We start from the raw sequence: 21,468 nt of genomic DNA, 5'->3' as shown, positions 1-21,468 counted from the left end.
CTGTTCCAATCACTCTATCGGAGAAAAATCAGAGTTGTAGAAATAACTGGAAACTCAAGAGAGCCATGACATTATGTTCTTCACAAGTGTATGTAAACTTTTGACCACAACTGTATAAGTAGAATATTTAAAAATTCTATATAAAATCACAACTTTTTATAGAATAAAATAGCCCATTATTGTCATTATACAGTCGTACAATGAAAGTGTGGAGCATTTCCCTTTGCAGTGCATGATAAGTTAAAATCTCAAAAGTGACTTGCAAGTATAAAATCTAAAAAAATATATATATAAAATGCGTATGAGATAGCCCTATGTTCAGGCAGTACAAAAAAATCGGACTGAAGTTACAGCAGTTTGACAGGTAAGGCTTTGAATATTGCAGGTGAGTACGTATTGCACATAGAATATTGCATATAAATGAATATTGGACTATGCCTTGTGTTTGCCGGTCAGCTTCCTCGACTTGTATAATAATTATAATAACAATATAATAATTATAATGTATTTTACGTAAATATGCCGATTGTGCGGCTCGTCTTTAAGTTCACTGTGGCGTCGTCTTACAACAGGTCGGCAGCAAAGAGCTTTTTACATTGACATTCTTGTGAATAAATTCTTAAATCCCTGAATTCTTTATGGATACGGACGTAAAACAGTCTCGATTCTTGGTTAAAAGCAAAAGAAACCGTGCAGGTAGTATTTATTTTACATAAATATGGTGAATGTGCTACTCGTCTTTAAGTTTACTGTGTCGCCGCCTTACCACAAGTGATGGACGTAAAACGATTCTTGGTTAAAAGCAAAAAAAAAAAAAAAATGGGCAGTTTGAATTTACTTAAATCTGTCGAAGAATGATGGTAGTCTGTTAGCTCTTTTTTATGATAAGGGGGCTGCCACAATGGCTTTTTCCATTAAAAATTCTTGTGAATATATGCTTAAATCACTGAATTCTTTATAGATATGGATGTAAAACTGTCTCGATTCTTTGTTAAAAGAGCAAAAAATCAGGCGGTTCTGCATCTATTGTACATCTATGTTGATGAATAACGCCAATGCCGTAGCGGTTTCCATTCTCCCATAGATTTTTTTTTCACAACATTTCAAAATGCATGCATGTACGAAAAATAGAATATTTACCTTGAATCCTCGAACAAATCACTCTTAAAACAATTCTTCCTATTTGTATGCGGTACACATTTCGTAGTTGTTCAAAAATCCAAGCTTAAATCTGACATCAGTGCATGCCGTCTTCGGCTGACTATTACTAAATGAAGCCCGGCCCCCTATGGTAAGGCGTGACACAAAGAATGACGAAGTGTCAGGTCAATAGATTATGAAGTCTATGCTCAAGGTTGACGGGTATGCGAAGTCCATTTCACTAATCTAATAATGATGTCATTGATGTTTGAATCAGGTGACTCTCAGCTACAACATACACGAGAGAAACACAGTCAACCTCAAAGGACCCTTTTCACGTCAACAAGATCCAACAAGGTAATTTACGCCAAATGTCCAGAGCGTTACACGCTTATACAATGTGGCGACCCTGGATTGCAAGATCTCTGCCTCGTTGAACCCGTATTTAATTGTTGTTTGTTGGGCGGCATGGGGTAAGACTGGTTAAACATTGCCTTACTATTTTGAGATGGAGGGTTCAAATTTGGGCTAAATGTTTTTAGCCTCTCCAAATTGTCCGTCGTTGTGAACGTGAGCGTGAATGGTTGCTTGTTCCTTTGTGCTCTACAATTGGCTGGCAAACACTTCGAGGAGTACCCAGCTGCCTCCTGCAAGTAGTCAGATGTTATAGGCTCCTGCACCCTTGCAAGGATAAGCGGTACTGAAGATTAATGGATCCTTGCAGTACGAAAGATGAATAGATGAATGTTGTGTGTTAAGATTATTGGAGCCCACCACACACAATGGACTGAGCCCTTTAAATAACATTCTTTCTTTTAACGTAGGCCAAATTTGTTCAGTAGCTTGTGAGTTAATTGTTCAGCTGGATGATTGGCCACATGATTAGAGGTAGCGTGTTAGCTGGGTGGTTACTGAGGAGTCAGTTAGGCCTGTCGTGATAACAAATTTTAGTGTGCGATAATTTATCTCATAAATTATTGCGATATGCGATATTATTGCGCCAGCCCCCCCCCCCCCCAATTTTTTTTAAACCAATTTACAATTACACAGTGAGAATACAGTATACCAGTATATTAATAGATCAAGTACACACATTTAAACGTGATAAATATTTACTCTTAAATTAAAAAATACTTGAATACTATAAGGAACCATAACTAATAGTGATGCACGATAATACATTTTTCAACCGATATCGATAACCGATAATTTCCTCCTCATTCCAACCGATAACCGATAATGTCAAGCCGATAATTCTATTAAAAGGTTTATGTAAAATTTTAAAGTATACACAAAAGAAAATATTACTGTGAAAAAATACAATTTATTGCTCTTTTTTTCAACATAAAATATGAACAAGTCGTCAGTTAAAACATCTAAATAATGACAGATTGTCTGACATTGTGTAATGGTAAACCTTTGGCAACAATTACTTACAGAGTAAATACACAAAAATGCCTTTAAAAGTAAGCCATTCCTAACATATATAACATTAATACACTGCAAAAAAGACCTCCTTAAAAGTAGTCAGTTTTAAGTGTAAATCTATTGGCAATAAGTGAAATTATCTGCCATCGCTTCAAGTGTATTTCTCTCAGATTTCTTGGAAGAGCAATAGCTAGCTGAAAATAATCTTAACAGCCTTGTTTTAAGCAATACATTGTTATACTTAATCCTAAAAAAAAAAAAAAAAAAAAAAAAAATTGGAAGAAGGAAAGATTCTGAATATTTGTGGCTACAGAATATTGATTTAAGAATTTGATTATCTACTGTGACTGTAATTGAGCAGAGAAATAAGTTAAATAATTTGAAAAGTGATTGCTAATGTTATATGCTTTGTTGCACACTGCGAAAATGATTAACTCAAAAGAGTGAGATGTCATGTACCCATTCTGCAGCGCTTTGTTTACATTTGCGGCTTTCACGACATTTGCTTTACAGCAGCTAAACTGATACACAGCAGTACTATTTGGACAGAGTTGGAGCTCGCATCTGCGTGCGTGTTGTTTTGTGCCTGAGTTTTGTTAAGCCAAAAATAAAAGCAGCGTTACAAAGTCATCTGACCGCTCGTCATTTTACATACTGAATGCATTATTGACTGGCTGACTTCGTTTTCTCCATGTTTAAATTATCATCTAACCACTGTGCCGTCATGATAAGCTTGCTTACTGGACATCACTTTTTCATGAAGAACAGTGGTCGTATAAAACTGCATTATTTTTTATCCATGGCTTTGGTTCTCGGGTCATTTAGGTAAAAAAAAAAACGTGTCTTGTCTCGGCGGCGGCAGCTAAGTTCGTACTGGATAATCCGCCCGCCCCGGCAGGTTCGCCGCGGCGTATTCGGGTCCTGGCTCTGCTCGCACGCCGTGGGGGAACGCTCGAGAAACCGGGTGTTCGGCGGAGGTCCCGAAGCCGGGGAACCGGGCTCGGCCCGCCCCGCCGACCTGCCAAACCAGCCAGAGCGGCGGGCTCCGTCGGAAGACGGCTACTTGCCGACTATCGGTCTCCAGTCGTGCCGGTGTTTAGCCTTAGATGCGAATTTACCACCCGCCTTGGGCTGCATTCCCAAACAGCCCGACTCTGTATCGTCACAAGCCCTGTAGTTTAACTTAGTGTTTACAATAGCTTTAGCATTCCCGCTAGCAGCAGCCTCGCATTCGTTCCAAAAATCTTTGTGATACAGTTTTAAATGGCTGCTGGGTTCGTGGTTTTGAATGAGGATGCTTTCTTTCTGCCTCGTGGAACTTCTACGGTACATGTTTCGCAGATAGCGAGAGCGTCGTTTTTTTTAGTAACAGCCGCCATAATATTCAACTACTTCTTGTCATGTAACTCCGCCTCCTCAACCCCTCCTCCCTCAGGGGCTTCAGAGATGGGAGGGGTTGAGGAGGCGGCATGCTGAATTCTTCGGTTGCGCACATTTAGAGGCTAAATCAAGTATATAATTATCGGATTGCATTATCGGTTGATTTTTTTAATTATCTGGATTATCTGTGTGACGTCATAATTGCCATTATCGGCCAACAATTATCGGTGACCGATATTATCGTGTATCTTTAACTAAAAACAATAGACCATGCCTCTTAAGTAAAAGACAACAATATTAATACCGCGGAGAAACAGAATAAATAAAATGTGTTTTTCAAGAAAAAAAAAAATAAAATTGCACTTAATAACTTACTTAATAAGCATTTAGGCAAATGAAAACTTATCCCCCTCATAGCTTCTGCAATGGTGTTCCATAGAGATGCAACGATACAGTTAAGTCACGGTTCGGTACGATTTTCAATACGAGGGACACAATTTTTGATCAGATTCAATACATTTAATGCTCTGAAAAAAAAAATAACAATTGTTTTTTTTTTTTTTTTTTTTTTTTTTTTATTTTTTTTTTTTTTTTTTGCTAACGAGCAAAAATTAAATTGCCATCATATAAACATGCATTTTAGTGCATAATATTTATGTGCTTACTTCTTACTAATCTGAAGAAATTTTGTATAAAAGTGCTGAGAACAATCTTTACTGTTTGTAAAGTGAGGCGGGCCACACTTTTGATTGCTACAGCTCTCTTAGCAGCTAGGTTTACTACATGAGCAAGACATTCTATATTTGTGGTTCGAATCCATCTGTGTCACGTACTGAATTAACAATATTTGCAGCATTATCTTTAGTAACTGGTATGGATTGATTTGGCCTTCTTAACTTCCATTCAGTCATGGCGGTTTATAATTAATCGATGTAGTATATGGACTATGTGTCCCATAATCACTCTGGGCTCACATAGCCAATGGCATGCGACATAGCACATATAGTTTGCCATTTCATGATATCTAGTGTGTGCGCGAATTAAAAAAGTTAGCAAACGCCACAAAGGCACGTCTGCTCATTACTGCACAACACCAGCATATGGCAATCGACTTTCAGAAACAGGACAAGCAACAATGTTTTGGAGGACTTTGTTGTAAATATCTGGTGTTGTACCGAAAAATAGCTGCCCCACGTGAAATGTCACCCCTGACGGGAGTGCCCACACGTCAACAACACCGGCGCGCAGGAGATGGTCCGCAGTCAAACCGAAGCACTGACGCGGCCGGTAGGTTATACGTTGAATAATAGGAAATAACGGGAACGATTGGCTGCGGCGCTATTTTTTGCCGGAACTGGAACGAAGATGCATTTTGCAGAGTTGGTAACAAGGAATCCGAACTGTTAACAGCACGTCTGCCGCATGCGCGCACGCACGTGCACACGAGGCGATAAATCGCAGCGGAAAAATTACTGCCTTCATTTTTATTTAGCGTGCGATAAATGGCATCATTGCATATTGCGACAGGCTTAGAGTCAATCACTCAACTGGCCAATCGTATGGGTTAGTTAGGTGCCTAAATCATGAGTTGGTAATTTGGTGAGCTTTATGGTGAGTTTTTTAGTTGGAGGGGTTGATTAAGTAATTTGCTAGACAGTCAGTTTTTCTTGCCACTGGTTTATATTTGTTAGTAAGTTGGTTGGCTAGCGAGTCAGTAAGCTAGCTAGCCAACTAGGTAAAATTTAGTTAGTGAATATGTGAGTTAAAGTGCGAGTGACACCAGAAAGCATGTTTATTACACATTACACACGGTATTTTATGCTCCTGAATGAAATAGACCGCTTGGATGTGTGTGGAACCGAAGATTTATTTATTCAACTTTTTTAATCCCGCGCCATGAAAATAAGTGACTTCCGGTAGAGTGTAGGGTGGAGGAAGAAGGCGGATGTGACGTCAGAAAATGAAATCATCTCCACTATACAGCCATACTATTGTATGCAGGAGGACTGCGGTTTCAGCTGATTTCGTGAAAGAATTCATTTATTTTTTGCGTCACACCAGCACAATGTGCTGCAGGCTTTTGTTGCTACACCTGTGAGTGGTGCAAGCCTTTTTGGGTTTCCAAAAGATCCTGTTCATCGCGAAGAATAGGCAAAACAAGTCTGACCATTGAGGGACCATTGGATGTACGAGGAAGTGAGTAAGCTACGTGTTTTATATTATGTCAAATACTGGGATTGTGGCACAAGTTTTTAATAAGGAGGTGGCTTGCATTTTGTGGGTGACAGTGGCCCCGGTCGACCGTTGAAGGCGGGAGTGCCCATTCTCATCGGCCGGGGACCACAGCGTGTGACAAGCCGCCAGTTTGTCCACAGAGAAGGTGGGGATGTCCGCCTCCTTTGGCAGCCTGTCACACACCATGGTCGCCGGCCGATGAAGGCGGGAACGCCCGTGCTCGGGCAGCCACGAGCTCTGGTCTCCAGTTCTCCATTGTGTCGAGACTTCCACCCCCCTTAGCCCTCGCGTGCCCGCCTACAGGGTACCCGCGGGTTATTAAAAGTATTAAAAAAGCATTGAATTTAGTTTTCCATTATTAAAGGTATTAAAAGTATTAAATTAGCTGTCGTAAGTCTGGAATTTTTTCAACGTGGTTTTAATTTTTAAGAACATCTCAGTGCAACCTAAATTATATCCGCGACTAAGTTTTTTTTTTTTTTTTTTTTTTTTTTTTTATCCATAACGAAGATGACGCGTAGAATTTTTACGATGCACTGCACCTCGTGCGTACGCGCCGTTAGCATCATTAGCATCATCATCACAACAGCAGGCAATCGCACAGCACTGTGTGCTAACGCAAGGAACTGCTCAGATGCCTTAGTTGTTATGTTCGACGAAAGCTTCAACAAGACAACCAAGTCCAAATAGTTGGACCAGCATGTGAGGTATTGGATCGGCGACCAAGTCGCATCCAGATACTTTGGGTCGCAGTTTATGGGTCATGCGAAGGCAGTGGACCTGCTTAACATTTCAAAGTAAGTTGCCAATTTCTCCAATTAAAATGCCAATTTCTCCAATTAAAATGCGTTAGATGCAATAATGTATTTCTGCACGGTTTGCCTTTCAAATGAATGTGAATTTCGCAGTTTTAACTCAAGAGTTAGCCATGTTCAATGGGGTATTGGCAGGTGCACTAGCCTTAGCATGGATAAACCGGAGTCGTAGATTCACCATCACTCTCAGATACACAACACAGTTGACACTGTCTATTATTGGAACGAGTGCAGGGTAACGTTGATCTGAATAACATGGCATGGTGATAGGAAAATTATAATGTAGGTGATAGTAAAACACCTTCTGGTATATTTAAGTGTTTTTCTTGATTAAATAAGAGTATGGATTTTCTCTATCTGATTAAAAGAAATGTCTTCATTAGCTAACAAAGAATTAACATGTGTTTCGTATACTTCTTGTAATGTGATTAGGAAAAAAACGATTACCAAGGGAAATGGTCATGTGTAGCTTTTTTATTTTGTGGTAATTAATGGTAAACTACTGCCATTTAGTGGCTGTTTTTTAAACTTTCGCTGCCAATTGCAAGCACTTTACAGTTAAGGTGGCCAACTTGACAATCACCTACCTACCACCTTGACTAGGCCCTCTTAAAAGGGAAACCTGTTGTATTGCAAATGTAATTTCTGAAGTTGCTTTACAATAATAGTGTAAAATCCATTTTATCCTGGGAAAAAAAATTCTGAAAGACCTTATATTTAAATGTTTTAATTGTATCTTCAATAAATGTGCATTCTTTTGTCAAACACACTTAGTAATTGAGGTTAAATTTGATGTTCAGTGCTTTATTTTTTTAATATGATTCAATATTATCTAAATAATGGGTGCGAGAAAAGTATTAATTTTCAGTTGAAATGGCATTAAAAAAGGTCTTAAAAGTCTTGAATTTAGATTTATCAATCCTGGGGGGACCCTGGCCTACAGAGCGCCATACTTGGCTTGGGCTCGCACACCAACGTCGGCCGGTTTGTCCACAGAGCATGCGCCATTTTCAGTGATCATTCCCCTGCTGTGTCTCAGGCGACGAGCACTGCTGCAGAGGAACGACAAGCCGAAATGTACTCCTCAACGGGGGCTGGCCGATTAGTTAAGGCAATCACCCCCGCCTCTGTGTGACATGAGTTGGGGTAGTTGTGTGTGATTTTTCGTGTTCGGAAGGCGAGGAAGAGAGGTGAAAGAGCCGCTCGGTTCGGGTTAGCATGTAGCCTAGCCCCCAGCCCCACTGTTTTGTTTACACTCTTTCCACCGTTTCCGAGTCCCCGCAGGGAAATGACAAGAGCCGGACTAACACCAGTGGCATAAAATACCGTTCGGGACGTTTAAGAAGTTGGCAGTTTTGACTATTATTGTTTTGATCATAATTTAGCCCTGTCGTACTGAATGAATACGTTTTTAACATTTCATATTACATTTAGCACAAGACTTGTCATAACCATGCAATTTATATAGCAATCTGGGGAAAAAATACTTGGATACAAAGAATATCCTATTGGAAAAGAGATAAAAACAATGATGACATTTTGCAGGCTGCTCTAGTCATCAGCCTCGTGTTTGCTGTCTCTGTTGCCTTTTTCTCCTTCTGAATCTTCCTCCACTTCCAAATACGACTCGCGCATAAATGGCTGTATGTCACATACTTCCTCCGGATCGATAATATCCTTGGAAAAATCCACACTTTAACCAGAATCGCTGAAAAACGCTTCCTCCTCTATAGACCCTACCCACCGACGTCACAAAATCACGTGCTCGCTGTATGGTTCCGCCCACTTGTCCGTCATTTTGTGTCTGTATTATCAATGGTCTCAATTGATCGAGCAATTTATAATGCATTTCATGGAAGACCCGGTGCTTTCGGATGCCGTAAACTCACTTGATGCGTTGCATAAAAGGCGTTATGTGGAAAAGCTTCAGTTTATCCATTCGCCAGATCCATATTTGATGCCTAAATCGATGTTTTTCGACCCACTGTCTCCACCGTATTTGCCTGACATCTGCTAGCTACCCTGAACTGTACAACTATCTTGTCCACACAAAATCAGCCTATTCTCACGAAAGTTTGAAAAACTTTAAGAGCTTGGAGGCTTATAAATACTTCGTTGCTGGTTGGGTGAAACAGGTCCTCGTCCACGAAAATTCAGCAGGAATCTATCTTGTGCTTGGAAAGGTGAGTTACGAAATTTTCAATTCAAAATCTTTTGTTCTTGCTAACATCCACTGTCAAGTCTAATGTATTTCATGTCGTTTGTCAATGGAGTTAGGACTTTTAATGTTTATATGGTTTAGCGATAGCACTCTCACTACATACATACGCGTATGTTGTTGGCGATTAGCCTAGCAATGATCTTAATTGTGGTTGTCAGCCCAAAACCCTCTAAATATATATTAAATGCATCTTACCAGATATAAAATGACTACTACATAATCTGTGGTAATCGTTTGGAGCCCAATTTTCTCGTCGAATTGCAGCAGCCATCTCGCTCTCTTCTCTCCGGGTCTCTCGGAATCCGGTAGAACTTCAAGTCTCTCCGTCTATCTTCTCTGTTATTGCAACCGACCGCCACACACGCCTTCACCATTTTGATGATTAATGTTAACGAGCAGAAAAACACGTCGTAAATAGGAGGAATGTACGTAGCCGTCACAGGGAAACATGATGTGTTGACGGACAATTGGGCGGCACCAGTCAGGAGGAAGGAGTTGTGACGTCACGTGGGTAGGGTCTACTGGGCTCAATGCTAAATCCGCTGAAATCGAACATTCTCTGATGTCATCACCAAAATGGCGGCGCATTTCTCATCATCTGCGCTTTGCCAAATTGTTGTATATAGTTGAATTCTCTCAAATTATGATTTTAATTCCAATAATAATGCTATTTAAGATTTTTTTGTCATGTCAGATACACTTAAAGGCTGGCTAGTGAAATATTTTCTGCTTGCTAGAAAGTTAATTCGCGAATGAGGCACTCTGTGTTCTGCTCTAATCACATGATTTTGCACACAGGCAGCTATCTTTTTTTACTCAAGCCATGCAATGCAATCTTTGTTGTCTTATTGTTAAATTGCACCTTCTAAGCATTGTCATACTCATTTGGTCCATTTGTTTCTGTGTTTTTAGGTTCAAGGGTGTGCATTGTATTTTGTATCCACACACATCCTGGTGCCAGCATTGAATGCAGCCAGACGGAAAAGAAACAGTCTCATGTTTTTGGCAATCAAAATGACGAAGAATCTGGGTTAAAGACAATAAGAACATGGGGACATGTCAATGACAAGTCCCATCTTTGGGAGTGAGCGTTTTTCTTTTTTTAAACTATGCATTCTTGCAAAGTTTGAAGCAACAAGCCACATTATGTCATATGGGTATGTTAACTTGATGATTTGTTGTTTCATCAAAAGTACAGTTTCTTTTCTTGTTTTCAAGATGTGCTTGTTATGTTGTATTATTTATCTCCCAAAACCAGTTATCTTTGGGTTACAGTTCAAACCTTTTGTCTTTACCTACAAATAACCAAGATAGCTCATTTTTGCACTTTTTGGTTGAATAAAAAAAATAATGCATTGGTTTTGTATATCACTTTTTTGTAACTAAAGATGCTTTACATTGCATTATTCTTCCACTCTGCCCTGGGGCTGTCTGACAGAAGCGAGGCAGCCAATTTACACCATTGGCCCTTCTGACCACCATCAACCACTCGTTCTAAAAACGACTCTCACACAGCCAAGTTGGGAGAAGTATCTTGCCCAAGAATACTGCAACAATTGGTGCAAGTGGGAGGAAGTGGGAGTTGGAATCTAACCCCCAATGCTCCAGTCAGACCCGTTCTACCAACCACTCAACCACCGGTGCCACTAACGTCATGTGGGTTGAGTTCTTTAAATTTAGGATTGGGGTCCAGAAACTACCAAGAAGAATAATTGTTTTGACAACCAAAAAAGGCTGTTTTTTTTCTTACGCACTAAGTGAAAAATGGTGATTTGCCTGCAAATAAAACATGGCATGCATAAAACTTTTTACTTTATTTTTCAATTTGGTTGAAAAACAGGTTACTAGCAAGGCCTGGGAATCGAGCTGGTGTCCACACACCAGCTGTTCTGATCTGAGGTAAAAAGCTTTCTTTCATTGCGTTCATTCCATAATTAGACAGCTGTCTTATTTTTTTCAAATCAGCTGCCGTCACCCGTCATGATGTTCAAAACTCTGCTTTGTCTTTTGATGTCTGGCAAGCAGCACTGGATGCTGCTGCTAGCACATGTTGCCTTTGCTCATCCTTTCAATGGAAGCTTCCGCCAACAAAATGATTCTTTAGCGGAAACGTCATTGTACAGAAATGACAACATCCCCATATTACTGGAAATGTAACACAGTAACCTGGCCAATTGTCTTACTTTGCACATGCTCATTTTTTGTGTATTGCAGCTCAAGCTACGCTACATTGTTACTTTTGATTGTTACCTTAATGTGAAAGAAAGCTGAACTCTACGGGTATGTTCTCACTGTAGGCTGAAGTGACCTAATTCAGATTTTTTTGCCTTTATTATGTGTGTTATTGCTGTTCTATGCATACAGTATGTGACAATATTGCAATCTGAACATACCCTGCATATAGTATTTACTATTCAAATGGCTTTAGAAAACAGGAGTTAAATGGTGTTTTTTTTTTTTTTTTTTTTTTGTTTTTTTTTTGTTTTTTTTTTGTTTCATTTAAGCTAAGCAAAATGCCTTTATGATGTCAGCTAGCAAGTTAGCTCACAGCAAAAGAAAGCTAATTTTTTGTTTCTCATTGGTTTTGTGTTGAACATTGGCTACTTGTGAAGATTCTATTCGGAGTGCACATCATATGATGTGTTTATTTGTGTTACTGAAATGATGTATTGAATACAAATAATGCCTTTGAAGGAGTGTTCTTCAGACTCACATTGGGTCGTTTTGTTTAAATAAAATTTTGTTGGATTGCATCCCTCTTTCATCAAATTATGTGATACAATTAGCTCTCTGTCCAGTATTTGGACAATTTTACTGACGAGGCACAGAAAACATTTTGCTGAAATGTATATTTTACCTACACCTCGTGGCTGAATTTGGTACTGCAACAATCGCTTATTTATTTTTTTCTCAGTGGAACTAAACTTGATTAGAATTTATTGCCTCGGGTCGATGATTAATATAATAACAATTATTCATTCATTCATTCATTCATTTTCCATAATTAATGAAATATAAATGTGGCAGTCGAAATTCGATGTTAATTGCCACTTATTAATAGACTGAATATTAAAAATACTGGTCCTTCTAAAAAAATTGCATAATGAGATAAAGTTCATTATTTTCTGTAATGAACTGATAAGCATTAGACTTTAATATATTTTAGATTCATTACACAAAACTGAAGTCGTTCAAGCCTTTTATTGTTTTAATATTGATGATTTTGACAAAAAAAAAGTCAAGAAAAACCAAAAATCCCTATCTCAAAAAATCTGCATATCATGAAAAGGTACTCTAAAGAAGCTACTAACCTAATCATCTGAATCAACGAATTAACTCAAAACCCCTGCGAAAGATTCCTGAGGCTTTTAAAAACTCCCAGCCTGGTTCATTACTCAAAACCGCAATCATGGGCAAGACTGCCAACCTGACTGCTGTCCAGAAGGCCATCATTGACACCCTCAAGCAAGAGGCTAAGACATAAAGAAATTTCTGAGCGAATAGGCTGTTCCCAGAGTGCATCTCAGTGAGAAGGAAAAAGTGCGGCAGGAAACGCTGCACAACCAGAAGAGGTGACCGCACCCTGAGAAAGATTGTGGAGAAGGGCCGATTCCAGACCTTGGGGGACCTGCAGAAACAGTGGACTGAGTGTGTAGTAGAAACATCCAGAGCAGCCGTGCACAGGTATGTGCTGGAAATGGGGTGCAGGTGCCGCATTCCCCAGGTCAAGCCACTTTTGAACCTGAAACAGCAGCAGAAGCGCCTGACCTGGGCTACAGAGAAGCAGCACTGGACTGTTGCTCAGTGGTCCAAAGTACTTTTTTCAGATGAAAGCAAATTTTGCATGTCATTCGGAAATCAAGGTGCCAGAGTTTGGAGGAAGACTGGGGAGAAGGAAATGCCAAAATGCCTGGAGTCCAGTGTCAAGTACCCACAGTCAGTGATGGTATGGGGTGCTATGTCAGCTGTTGGTGTTGGTCTACTGTGTTTTATCAAGGACAGGGTCAATGCAGCTGGCTATCAGGAGATTTTGGAGCACTTCATGCTTTCATCTGCTGAAAAGCTTTATGGAGATGAAGATTTGATTTTTCAGCACGACCTGGCACCTGCTCCCAGTGCCAAAACCACTGGTAAATGGTTTACTGACCTTGGCCTGCCAACTCCATAGAACCCCATAGAAAATCCGTGGGATATTGTGAAGAGGAAGTTGAGAGACACCAGACCCAACACTGTGGATGAGCTTTAGGCCGCTATCGAAGCATTTTGGGCCTCCATAACACCTAAGCAGTGGCACAGGCTGATTGCCTCCATGCCACGCTGCATTGAAGCAGTCATTTCTGCAAAAGTATTCCCAACCAAGTATTGAGTGCATAGCTGATATACTTAATTGAAGGTTGACTTTTTTTTGTATTAAAAACACTTTTTTGTATTGGTCGGATGAAATATGCAAAATTTTTGAGATAGGGATTTTTGGTTTTTCTTGACTTTTTGGGCAAAATCATCAATATTAAAACAATAAAAGGCTTGAACTACTTTAGTTATGTGTAATGAATCTAAGATATATGAAAGTCTAATGTTTATCAGTACATTACAGAAAATGATGAACTTTATCACAGAATGAAATTTTTTTTTAGAAGTACTAGTATAGGATAAAAAACAAGATTCTTTCCCACTGTAGCCTGTTATTATTATTAAAATAGTTTCTAGTTAAATTGGGTATATATGGCAGAAAACACAGACAAGGCTGAAAAAGCAGTTTTTGCTCTTGCACCCTCTTTAAAATAAACTGCTGTATTTTAAGCCAAAAGAACTGTTGTGTTTGATAGAACAATATGTCTATATGCTGCCACAGCAGATTCATGGCGCATTAAGCCCCCAAACTATTTTTAATTTGTCCGTTTTACCCTGGAGACCCCCTTTTACAGACGTCGCGTAACCGCTTTTGTTTCAACGAAGCCATTAAAAAAAAGGTAAGTAATTATATATTTATTATTCGAAATGTCATTTTTAGCTTAAAATCATGATTTGAGGTGTAATATTTAGTTTAAAAAATACTTTTAAAAATTGTTCACTCACATATTATAAACTTTTAAACAAATTAAATCAATATGAAAAAAACTGTGTCTGTAAATAAATCACAGATATCTGCCTCATTGCTCGGGTTAGGGTTGTTATAAAACCCTTGTTATATTACCATGTTTCACCCATAAAATCCCCAAAAATCCGGCTGTGGTCATTCACAGCTACGTCTTGACACTCGGTGATACATGCTAAATGGAGTTTCTGGATCGAAAATAGGTAAGTATGCGATAATATCATATTAAAATTGTGGTGTCTTTAATTATGCTCTCTCATGTTCTCACCTCCAGTTAGGGTTTTGCGGTTTTAAAAAAAAATCTTTAAAAAGCCCTCCAGATCAAAATTTTTCTTCCCCCAAAAAATTGAGATTTTAAGCTTTCCAATGATGTATCACACATGCATATAGGTCAATTTTGAAATTTGGCCAAATTGGGGAGCTCAGAGCAAAACTTCAAGTCATCTAAATGTTTTCTGTTTTATATGGTATATGGGGTGAGGCCAGGCTTTTAAACACTAAAGCCGATAGGAATTTGACATTGTTTAAGTCAACTAAGTGATATGTTTACAAATAGAACACATCCATCCATTTTCATTCATTCTACTTTAGGTGACAACCTGCACTTGACCACTAGATGGTGCTACAAATAAAGCTGAGTTCAAATCCATGTTAAAAGTTGCTTTAATTTCACTTTTTTGTTGTTTTTTTTTTTTCAACATTTACTTTCCAGCTTGAATTATATCGTTACCACAGTCTGAACATGTACATCATGAATACTTTTTCTAAGTGGATTCATGGGAATAAATTGAAAAGAGCCATACTGTATAAAAACACCTAACTAGTATTATTATTATTTTTAACCTCCAATACGTTACAAGATGCGATTATTTAAAAAAAAAGTGAAAGACAAAAAAACAAGGTGGAATGGGGGGTATATGAAAACTTTTTTTGAAAGGCGTTGAACATAGCACAACGCGGTTAGGTATAAGTAGCATGATTAGCCTAAAATGGTTAGATTGTCTCGCCAATACGAGAAGTGGTTAAACCCAAGAAATCAAATGTGCTAATGCTGTACACAGCTGCTTTTGGTAAACTTCTCGGTCAACTATGACACTCACAATGCTAATGAAAAGACTACTAAGCGAACGTGTAACTCGTTGGGTGATGTGACAACAGCCTTTTGAAACCTTTAAAAAATAATGTTGGTATCCCTGTCCTAGCATTAACAATTGTGATCTAAAGTAAATGTGTGAAACACAAGGCTATCAAATACGTAATAGGGCTTCTCTGACAAAATTATGCACTATGACACACAAGTGCTGTGGCAATGGGACCTTTAGACATTATCGTTAAAGGCTAAAAACTGCGTTCGTTAATATCGCAGATATTTGAAAACATCTTGACAAACCTGAAAAACAAAAGCACTGTCTTAGCATTTCTGTTACCAACAACTCAAGTCTATTTGCGATTTGTGTGTGTAATAGCCTCTCTTTAGACAGAAATTTACATCGCCAACTACAAGTCCGGCATGCATATAACATCCTATTAGTCATTTTCGTGTGACGAGTCTTTTACACGTTGTCAAAATACACCCACAGAAAGGATTTTGTTGGGTTGTTGTTGCAGGAACATATATAACCTACTGTGTGTGATCGATACAGGCTAAAATCATCTTTTCCATTTAAACTACTTGAAAAAGTACTAAATGCTAGAAGTCAAATGTGCTGCAGTTTATGCAGTTTATGCTAATGAGGCATTTGCCGTTGTTCACGCAAAGTGACCGCCAACTAGTGGCCCAGCGTGCCCATTACATCTTTTACTGTGTGTGAACATTATGTTTTACATGAAAAGGTAAGGGTTTTTTGCCAAGTTATCATGTTAATGTACGCTTAGCGTGTGATTGTGTTTTCTAAAAGCTAAAATAAACAGTTTGTTTAAATACCAGCAAGTTGAAGTAACTGTTACTAAGCAAACACTAAAAATAAACCCAAAAAATAAGCAAAAACCATCACCAGTTACCGGTCTGGCATGCATAATATGACTTAGTCAGTTTGGGTCATCCGTGTCAACAGAGACTGTCGTTGTATGTGAAGCGCCAAAAAAAAAAATCCACATAGGCCTACGTTTGCTCAGCATGTGTGTATGAGATAGATCATTTATGGCCAATTTTTTTTTTTGTTTTAAGAACCTAAAACTGTCCCAAACTAAATGCTGAAAACCAAAAGCACTAGAGCAGTGTTTACGTGAAGAATGCTTCTCTGACAAAGTCTACATTTACGACGCAAAATGACACTGCTAACTACTGGCCTGGCATGCACGTTACAGCATTTTCTGTAAATTTTTTTTCTGAGTGAATGTCATTTATCATTTTATGTCAAAAATGGCCTTTCATTCACAAATGTTTGAAAAAAGGGATGTTACTTAACGTTGATTAAGTATTTTTAAGTACTTATGCGTGCGTACAGTGGCCGCATGTCATTAATGTAAACAAAGTTCAACAAAATGCAACGCTAACCAGCTAGGTGGTCTCACTCCCATACACAACACACATACACACACCCAAACACATGATTACTGCCACAGTCTGTACATATTATACAGTAGCAGGAGAAGCGTCGGCAGTGTCCCATTTTTCCTTTTAAAGGTTGCCTCGAAGAAAAAAAAATTGTGCTTATGAGGACTAAAAAAAACTCACAGTATCACTTCTGGTAAAATACTTTAAAAAAAAAAAAAAAAACTTTAAAAAACTTTTTTTTTTCCCTTGCTGGCTCACGTTAGCACCAAGCAAACAATTTGCTGCTTTTCCCAGAGTCCTTCGTCTTCTTCCCTGTTGCAGCTTTAATTCCTACCATTTCTGTATTTTTATTTTTTTTATTATTGACATGGGAATCAAGCGCTTCCTGGCATAATTTTCAGGCACCCATTATTTTGGCACGTGGTTGGCCCCTCGGTCAAAACATCCCGAGTGCTTGAATTCCAGAAAAAATGTGAGATGCACGGACAAGTCTTCGGTGTTATGATGATGTAGATGTCATCTAAAAGTGTGTATGTGTGCAAGATACAGCAACATAAGTGCACGGCACAACACGTCACCAGTTATTAAATCAGTGTTGTAGTTATGATTCATATTTACAAATTTTGTACAGTGTGTGTGTTTGCTTAAGTCTACGATGATTGGTCATTAGTGGACTGAGGACTGCGGCCGGGTGTTGGCGTGGGGCCGGCTGGCTGGGTCCAGCTGTTCGTTGGGGACGGAGCGACGGTTCTGGTCCGGGCGGTTCGTGGCCAGGTATTTGGCCCTCATACTGGAGGTGTACTGAGGACCACAAGGAAGGAGGCAGCAGTAGAGGTCAAAGGATAGAAAGGAAGAAGACAAAAATTGTGGTTTAAATATAATCAATGCAGATGTGTTTGAACAGAGGATGTATGTATGGTGAGTGGGTAGAACAGTTGGTAAGTACACACCTAAGTGGGAGGACTGGAAGAGAGGTAGGTGGAAGAGTGGATTGATAGGTTGGATACGTTGGTAAGTAAGTGGAAAATATAGATGTGTTGGTTGTTTGGTAGAAAGGGGAGGAGGAAGTATGGTAGGTGGTGTTCATATAAATTTGTAGGCAGGTAGTGAAGTGTCGAGCGTAGGGATGTGAATCCATAAAATGATGAATGTGTAGAAACAGGAAGAAGGGTGGGTTGGTCAAATGTAAGTACAAGGTGGACTACATGGGTGAAGTGGTCAACAGTGAGGTAGGTTGGTGGATTGGTCAGTTTTTTGGTTGGTGGGTAGGTTGAGCAAACGGGTCAGTTGGTCATTATCTAGGGCCTGTAAGTAGTAAAGTAGATATGTATGTATAGTGATCGACCAATTGATTGGTTAGTGCAGATTGGTGGTTAGGTGGGTTAAACATATAGGCAAGTTGGTAAGTAGTTACATAAGGAGGAGACTGGTCAGTCAGTCGACTGGAAGGTGACAAATGAAGGTAACAAATTAAGTCGAAAAGCAAGATGGTAGGTAGGTTAGTTGGTCTTACAATCCATTCGTTAGAAGGTAAATGAGGCGCAGCAGTAAATCAGTGAAATTAGTGCTACGAGAGTTGTTTGCCCTAGTCACGTGTTCTTAAATTTGCATAGTTTTCAGACTTTATTAAGTCAAAAATAAAAGCAAACATAAGATGTAGCGTTTGTACACATTTTTTTTTAATTGAAAACTAACGAAAGCAACGGGGACCTTTGTCAAGAAGGTACTTTCCCCTCTTGTTAATGAATTGTCTGTGACCTGTAACATTATTTTGGTTCATTAAAGTTCATTTTCAGTTACCAAATTGCAGTAGCAGCGGTATTAGTAAAAGTAACCATATACCGTAATTTTCAGACTATAAGACAAATTTGACATTGAAACGACATTTGTTGATAGATAAGCTGCTCCGGACTATAAACCACAGGAATAGTCACACCTAACGACTATTGTTGTCGTGATACTATAATATTTTCAACTTGGTATCCATACTAAAACCAAAACTGAATTCCATTTTCGATACTACATTTTTTTAGTTTCTTTTGGGAACTCTTTCAGTGCCATTGGACAATGATAGACGTCCAGTCTTGTGGGTCAAGAGAAATTTAAAATCTTTTAAAGAGTTTATGACTAGATCAATCCATTTCAATTGGGAGGGTTGCAAGCGAATAAACATTCATTCAACATTCAAAACGCAGTCGACGAAATAACAAAGAAAATGGAAAAAATATCCTCCATTACTATCGAGTCATGAAGAATCAAATTTACCCGATGACAACAAAATTTTCTTAACCTGTTGTACTAAAAACCAATAAATAACTGAGAAATCAAATATCGTATCCTGATACATTTTTTCAGTATCAATTTAATACTTTTAACAACCCTACAAAAGACATACACCTTATAGGCCGGCAAAATCCACATATTAGACACACTGGACGATAAGCCGCAGGATTCAAAGAGGAGGGAAAAAGTAGTGCTTATAGTAAGAAAATTACGGCATGTGAAACACTTAGAATGTTTCTGAAATAAGTCGGCCAAATGAGTTTTCTTATTTAAAAAAAAAAAAAAAAAAGGAGGGGGGCAGCCCAATGAGTACGTCTACTCACCTGGAATGTCACAAATGAAACCTGGATGACATCTTGAACTGTAGGGCTCCCTAGCTTTAGTTAAAGACGGTGTTCATGACTCAACAATAATTAGAGACCGGACAAAAATGGCACAGCAAAATTCCAAGGCACAACACAAAACCCACAATGATACCCAAGACTTTCGGTAGAGGATTCTATTAAGTTGCATGTCTCGTCACATTTGGTGTAAATGTAACACAGCATTTCAGCAAATGATTTTTCAAACAAATGTGGCGATGATATTCTGTCTAAAGTACCTAGATGATTTGCAATAATTAAGAGAACCATGATCTAGGCTAATTAGCAGAAGATTCTGCAGGGGAATGTTCGGCTGTCAGGTTCTAAAGCAGGATAAAGATCCAAAACACAGTAGCCTTGCAACTTCGGAATAGCCATAGACTTCATAATGAAATTGACGGGACACAGGGCCGATTAATAGGGGGCCTATCTCCGTCAAAGCTGACCGAGTGGAAACACAGATAAAGAGCTTTTTACGTTGAAAATTCTTGTGAATAAATGCTTAAATCCCTGAATTCTTTATAGAAAAGGACGTAAAACAGACTCAATTCTTGGTTGAACGCAAAAAAACCCAACAACAGGCAGTTAGCATTTATTTTACGTAAATACGTCGAATGTGCTGCTAGTCTTTAAGCCACTGTGGCGCCGGCTTATCACAACAAATAGCTTTTTACCTTGAAATTTTTGGAAATAAATGCTTAAATTCCTGAATTATTTATAGATATGGACGTAAAACGGTCTCGATTCTTGGTCAAAAATAACAACAACAAAAACAGGCAGTTAGCATTTATTTTACGTAATTTTGCTATTATGACGCCAATGCCGTAGTGGTTAATTTCTCCTATTGGTTTTTTTCACAATTTTTCAAAATGCATGCATGGTATAGAAAATATAATAATTACCTTGAATCCTCGAATAAATCACTCCTGAGACAATCCTTCCTGTCTGTATGCGGTACAGCTTTCGTATTTTTTCAACCTAAATCCGGCGTTGAATCGCTGCATGTGTTGAATAACTGCGACCGACTTTGACCGACTCAAGCAGAGTGTAGGACGGCCCCCTACTTGAAATGGTGGCGCAGTGTCTGGCGAATGTGACCTGTCAATAATTAGGAAGTCTATGGAATAGTTTAAAACAAACATTGTTAACGTTTTTGGAACAGCCAAGCCAAATTCCAGACTAGAATCCGATTAAATGTCTGTGACTTGAACTTACAAGTTCAAGGTGAAAAACTCTTTGCTAGTTAGAGTAAATGGCCGACCAGTTTTTAGGTTTAAAGATCAATTCCTTTTCACAAGTTTTTCCTCTGATAAATCAAAAAAAACTACTTAACAAAAGGAGTTTAGGTTAATTGGGTTATTTTTGTCTTATGTTTACTTCTTAAAAATGGATATGGAGAAACTATGCAAAATGGGTTATTTTTGTCTTATGTTTACTTCTTAAAAACGGGTATGGGGAAACTATGCAAAACACTGAGAACTTGAGAAGGAAGCAAATACTTCTTCACGACACTGTAGGTGTATAGGTATGTCGGTCAGTTGGTAGGAATGCACAACACATGAAGAAGCTAGTGAGTTGTAAGTTGATTGGTAGGTTGTCCAGTTGCTCAGTCTATTGTCCAGTTTGACAGTTAGAAGGTGAGTAGGTGTTTTAAATGCAACACCAGGGTTTAGTTAGCAGGAATGTAGCAAGGTAGGTAGTTTGTCTGGTGTATGGTCAGTTGGTTGTCCAGCCCCGGTGGTCGGTAGGTAAAGTAGGTGGAACACATGGGTAAGTTGATAGGCAAGTAAGAAGGAACAGTAGATGCCTTAATGACAGAAACATATGGATCAGTCATTTGGACAGCCAGGGTTTGATTACATTGATTAATTAACAGATAATTAGGTGGAGATGAGGTTATTGTCATTGATTAATTAATTGAGTTGTTAGTGCTCTAGTTCTGACGTTATCGTGCTAACCAGTTAGCCGCCGACTGCCAGCTACTACTGTGAAGTGCATGTGGCAAGTGGACT

At 38.8% G+C, this 21,468-nt stretch overlaps 2 protein-coding genes across 3 annotated transcripts in view; one reads left to right on the top strand and one right to left on the bottom strand.

Annotated features, from left to right (window-relative positions):
* The window catches only part of LOC130921123 (beta-1,3-N-acetylglucosaminyltransferase lunatic fringe-like), a 43,636-nt gene extending 31,300 nt beyond the window's left edge, over positions 1 to 12,336 (top strand). Inside the window, exons 7-8 of the mRNA XM_057844790.1 lie at positions 1,418 to 1,497; positions 10,132 to 12,336. Coding sequence (XP_057700773.1) covers positions 1,418 to 1,497; positions 10,132 to 10,186 — 135 coding nt within the window. The 3' untranslated portion in view covers positions 10,187 to 12,336. The remainder of the gene's footprint in view (positions 1 to 1,417; positions 1,498 to 10,131) is intronic.
* A 1,541-nt stretch (positions 12,337 to 13,877) lies between these two features.
* The window catches only part of ttyh3b (tweety family member 3b), a 57,717-nt gene continuing 50,126 nt past the window's right edge, over positions 13,878 to 21,468 (bottom strand). The window contains exon 15 of one of the 2 annotated variants that reach the window (XM_057844788.1): positions 13,878 to 17,612. In XM_057844788.1, the coding sequence (XP_057700771.1) occupies positions 17,478 to 17,612 (135 nt within the window). In that variant the 3' untranslated portion in view covers positions 13,878 to 17,477. The other variant, XM_057844789.1, reaches the window with a different exon arrangement.

This window comes from Corythoichthys intestinalis, chromosome 8 (genome assembly GCF_030265065.1).
Source record: "Corythoichthys intestinalis isolate RoL2023-P3 chromosome 8, ASM3026506v1, whole genome shotgun sequence".
Classification (NCBI taxonomy): Eukaryota; Metazoa; Chordata; class Actinopteri; order Syngnathiformes; family Syngnathidae; genus Corythoichthys; species Corythoichthys intestinalis.
Note: the sequence above shows the minus strand (reverse complement) of the source record. Positions and strands in the feature narration are given on the sequence as shown.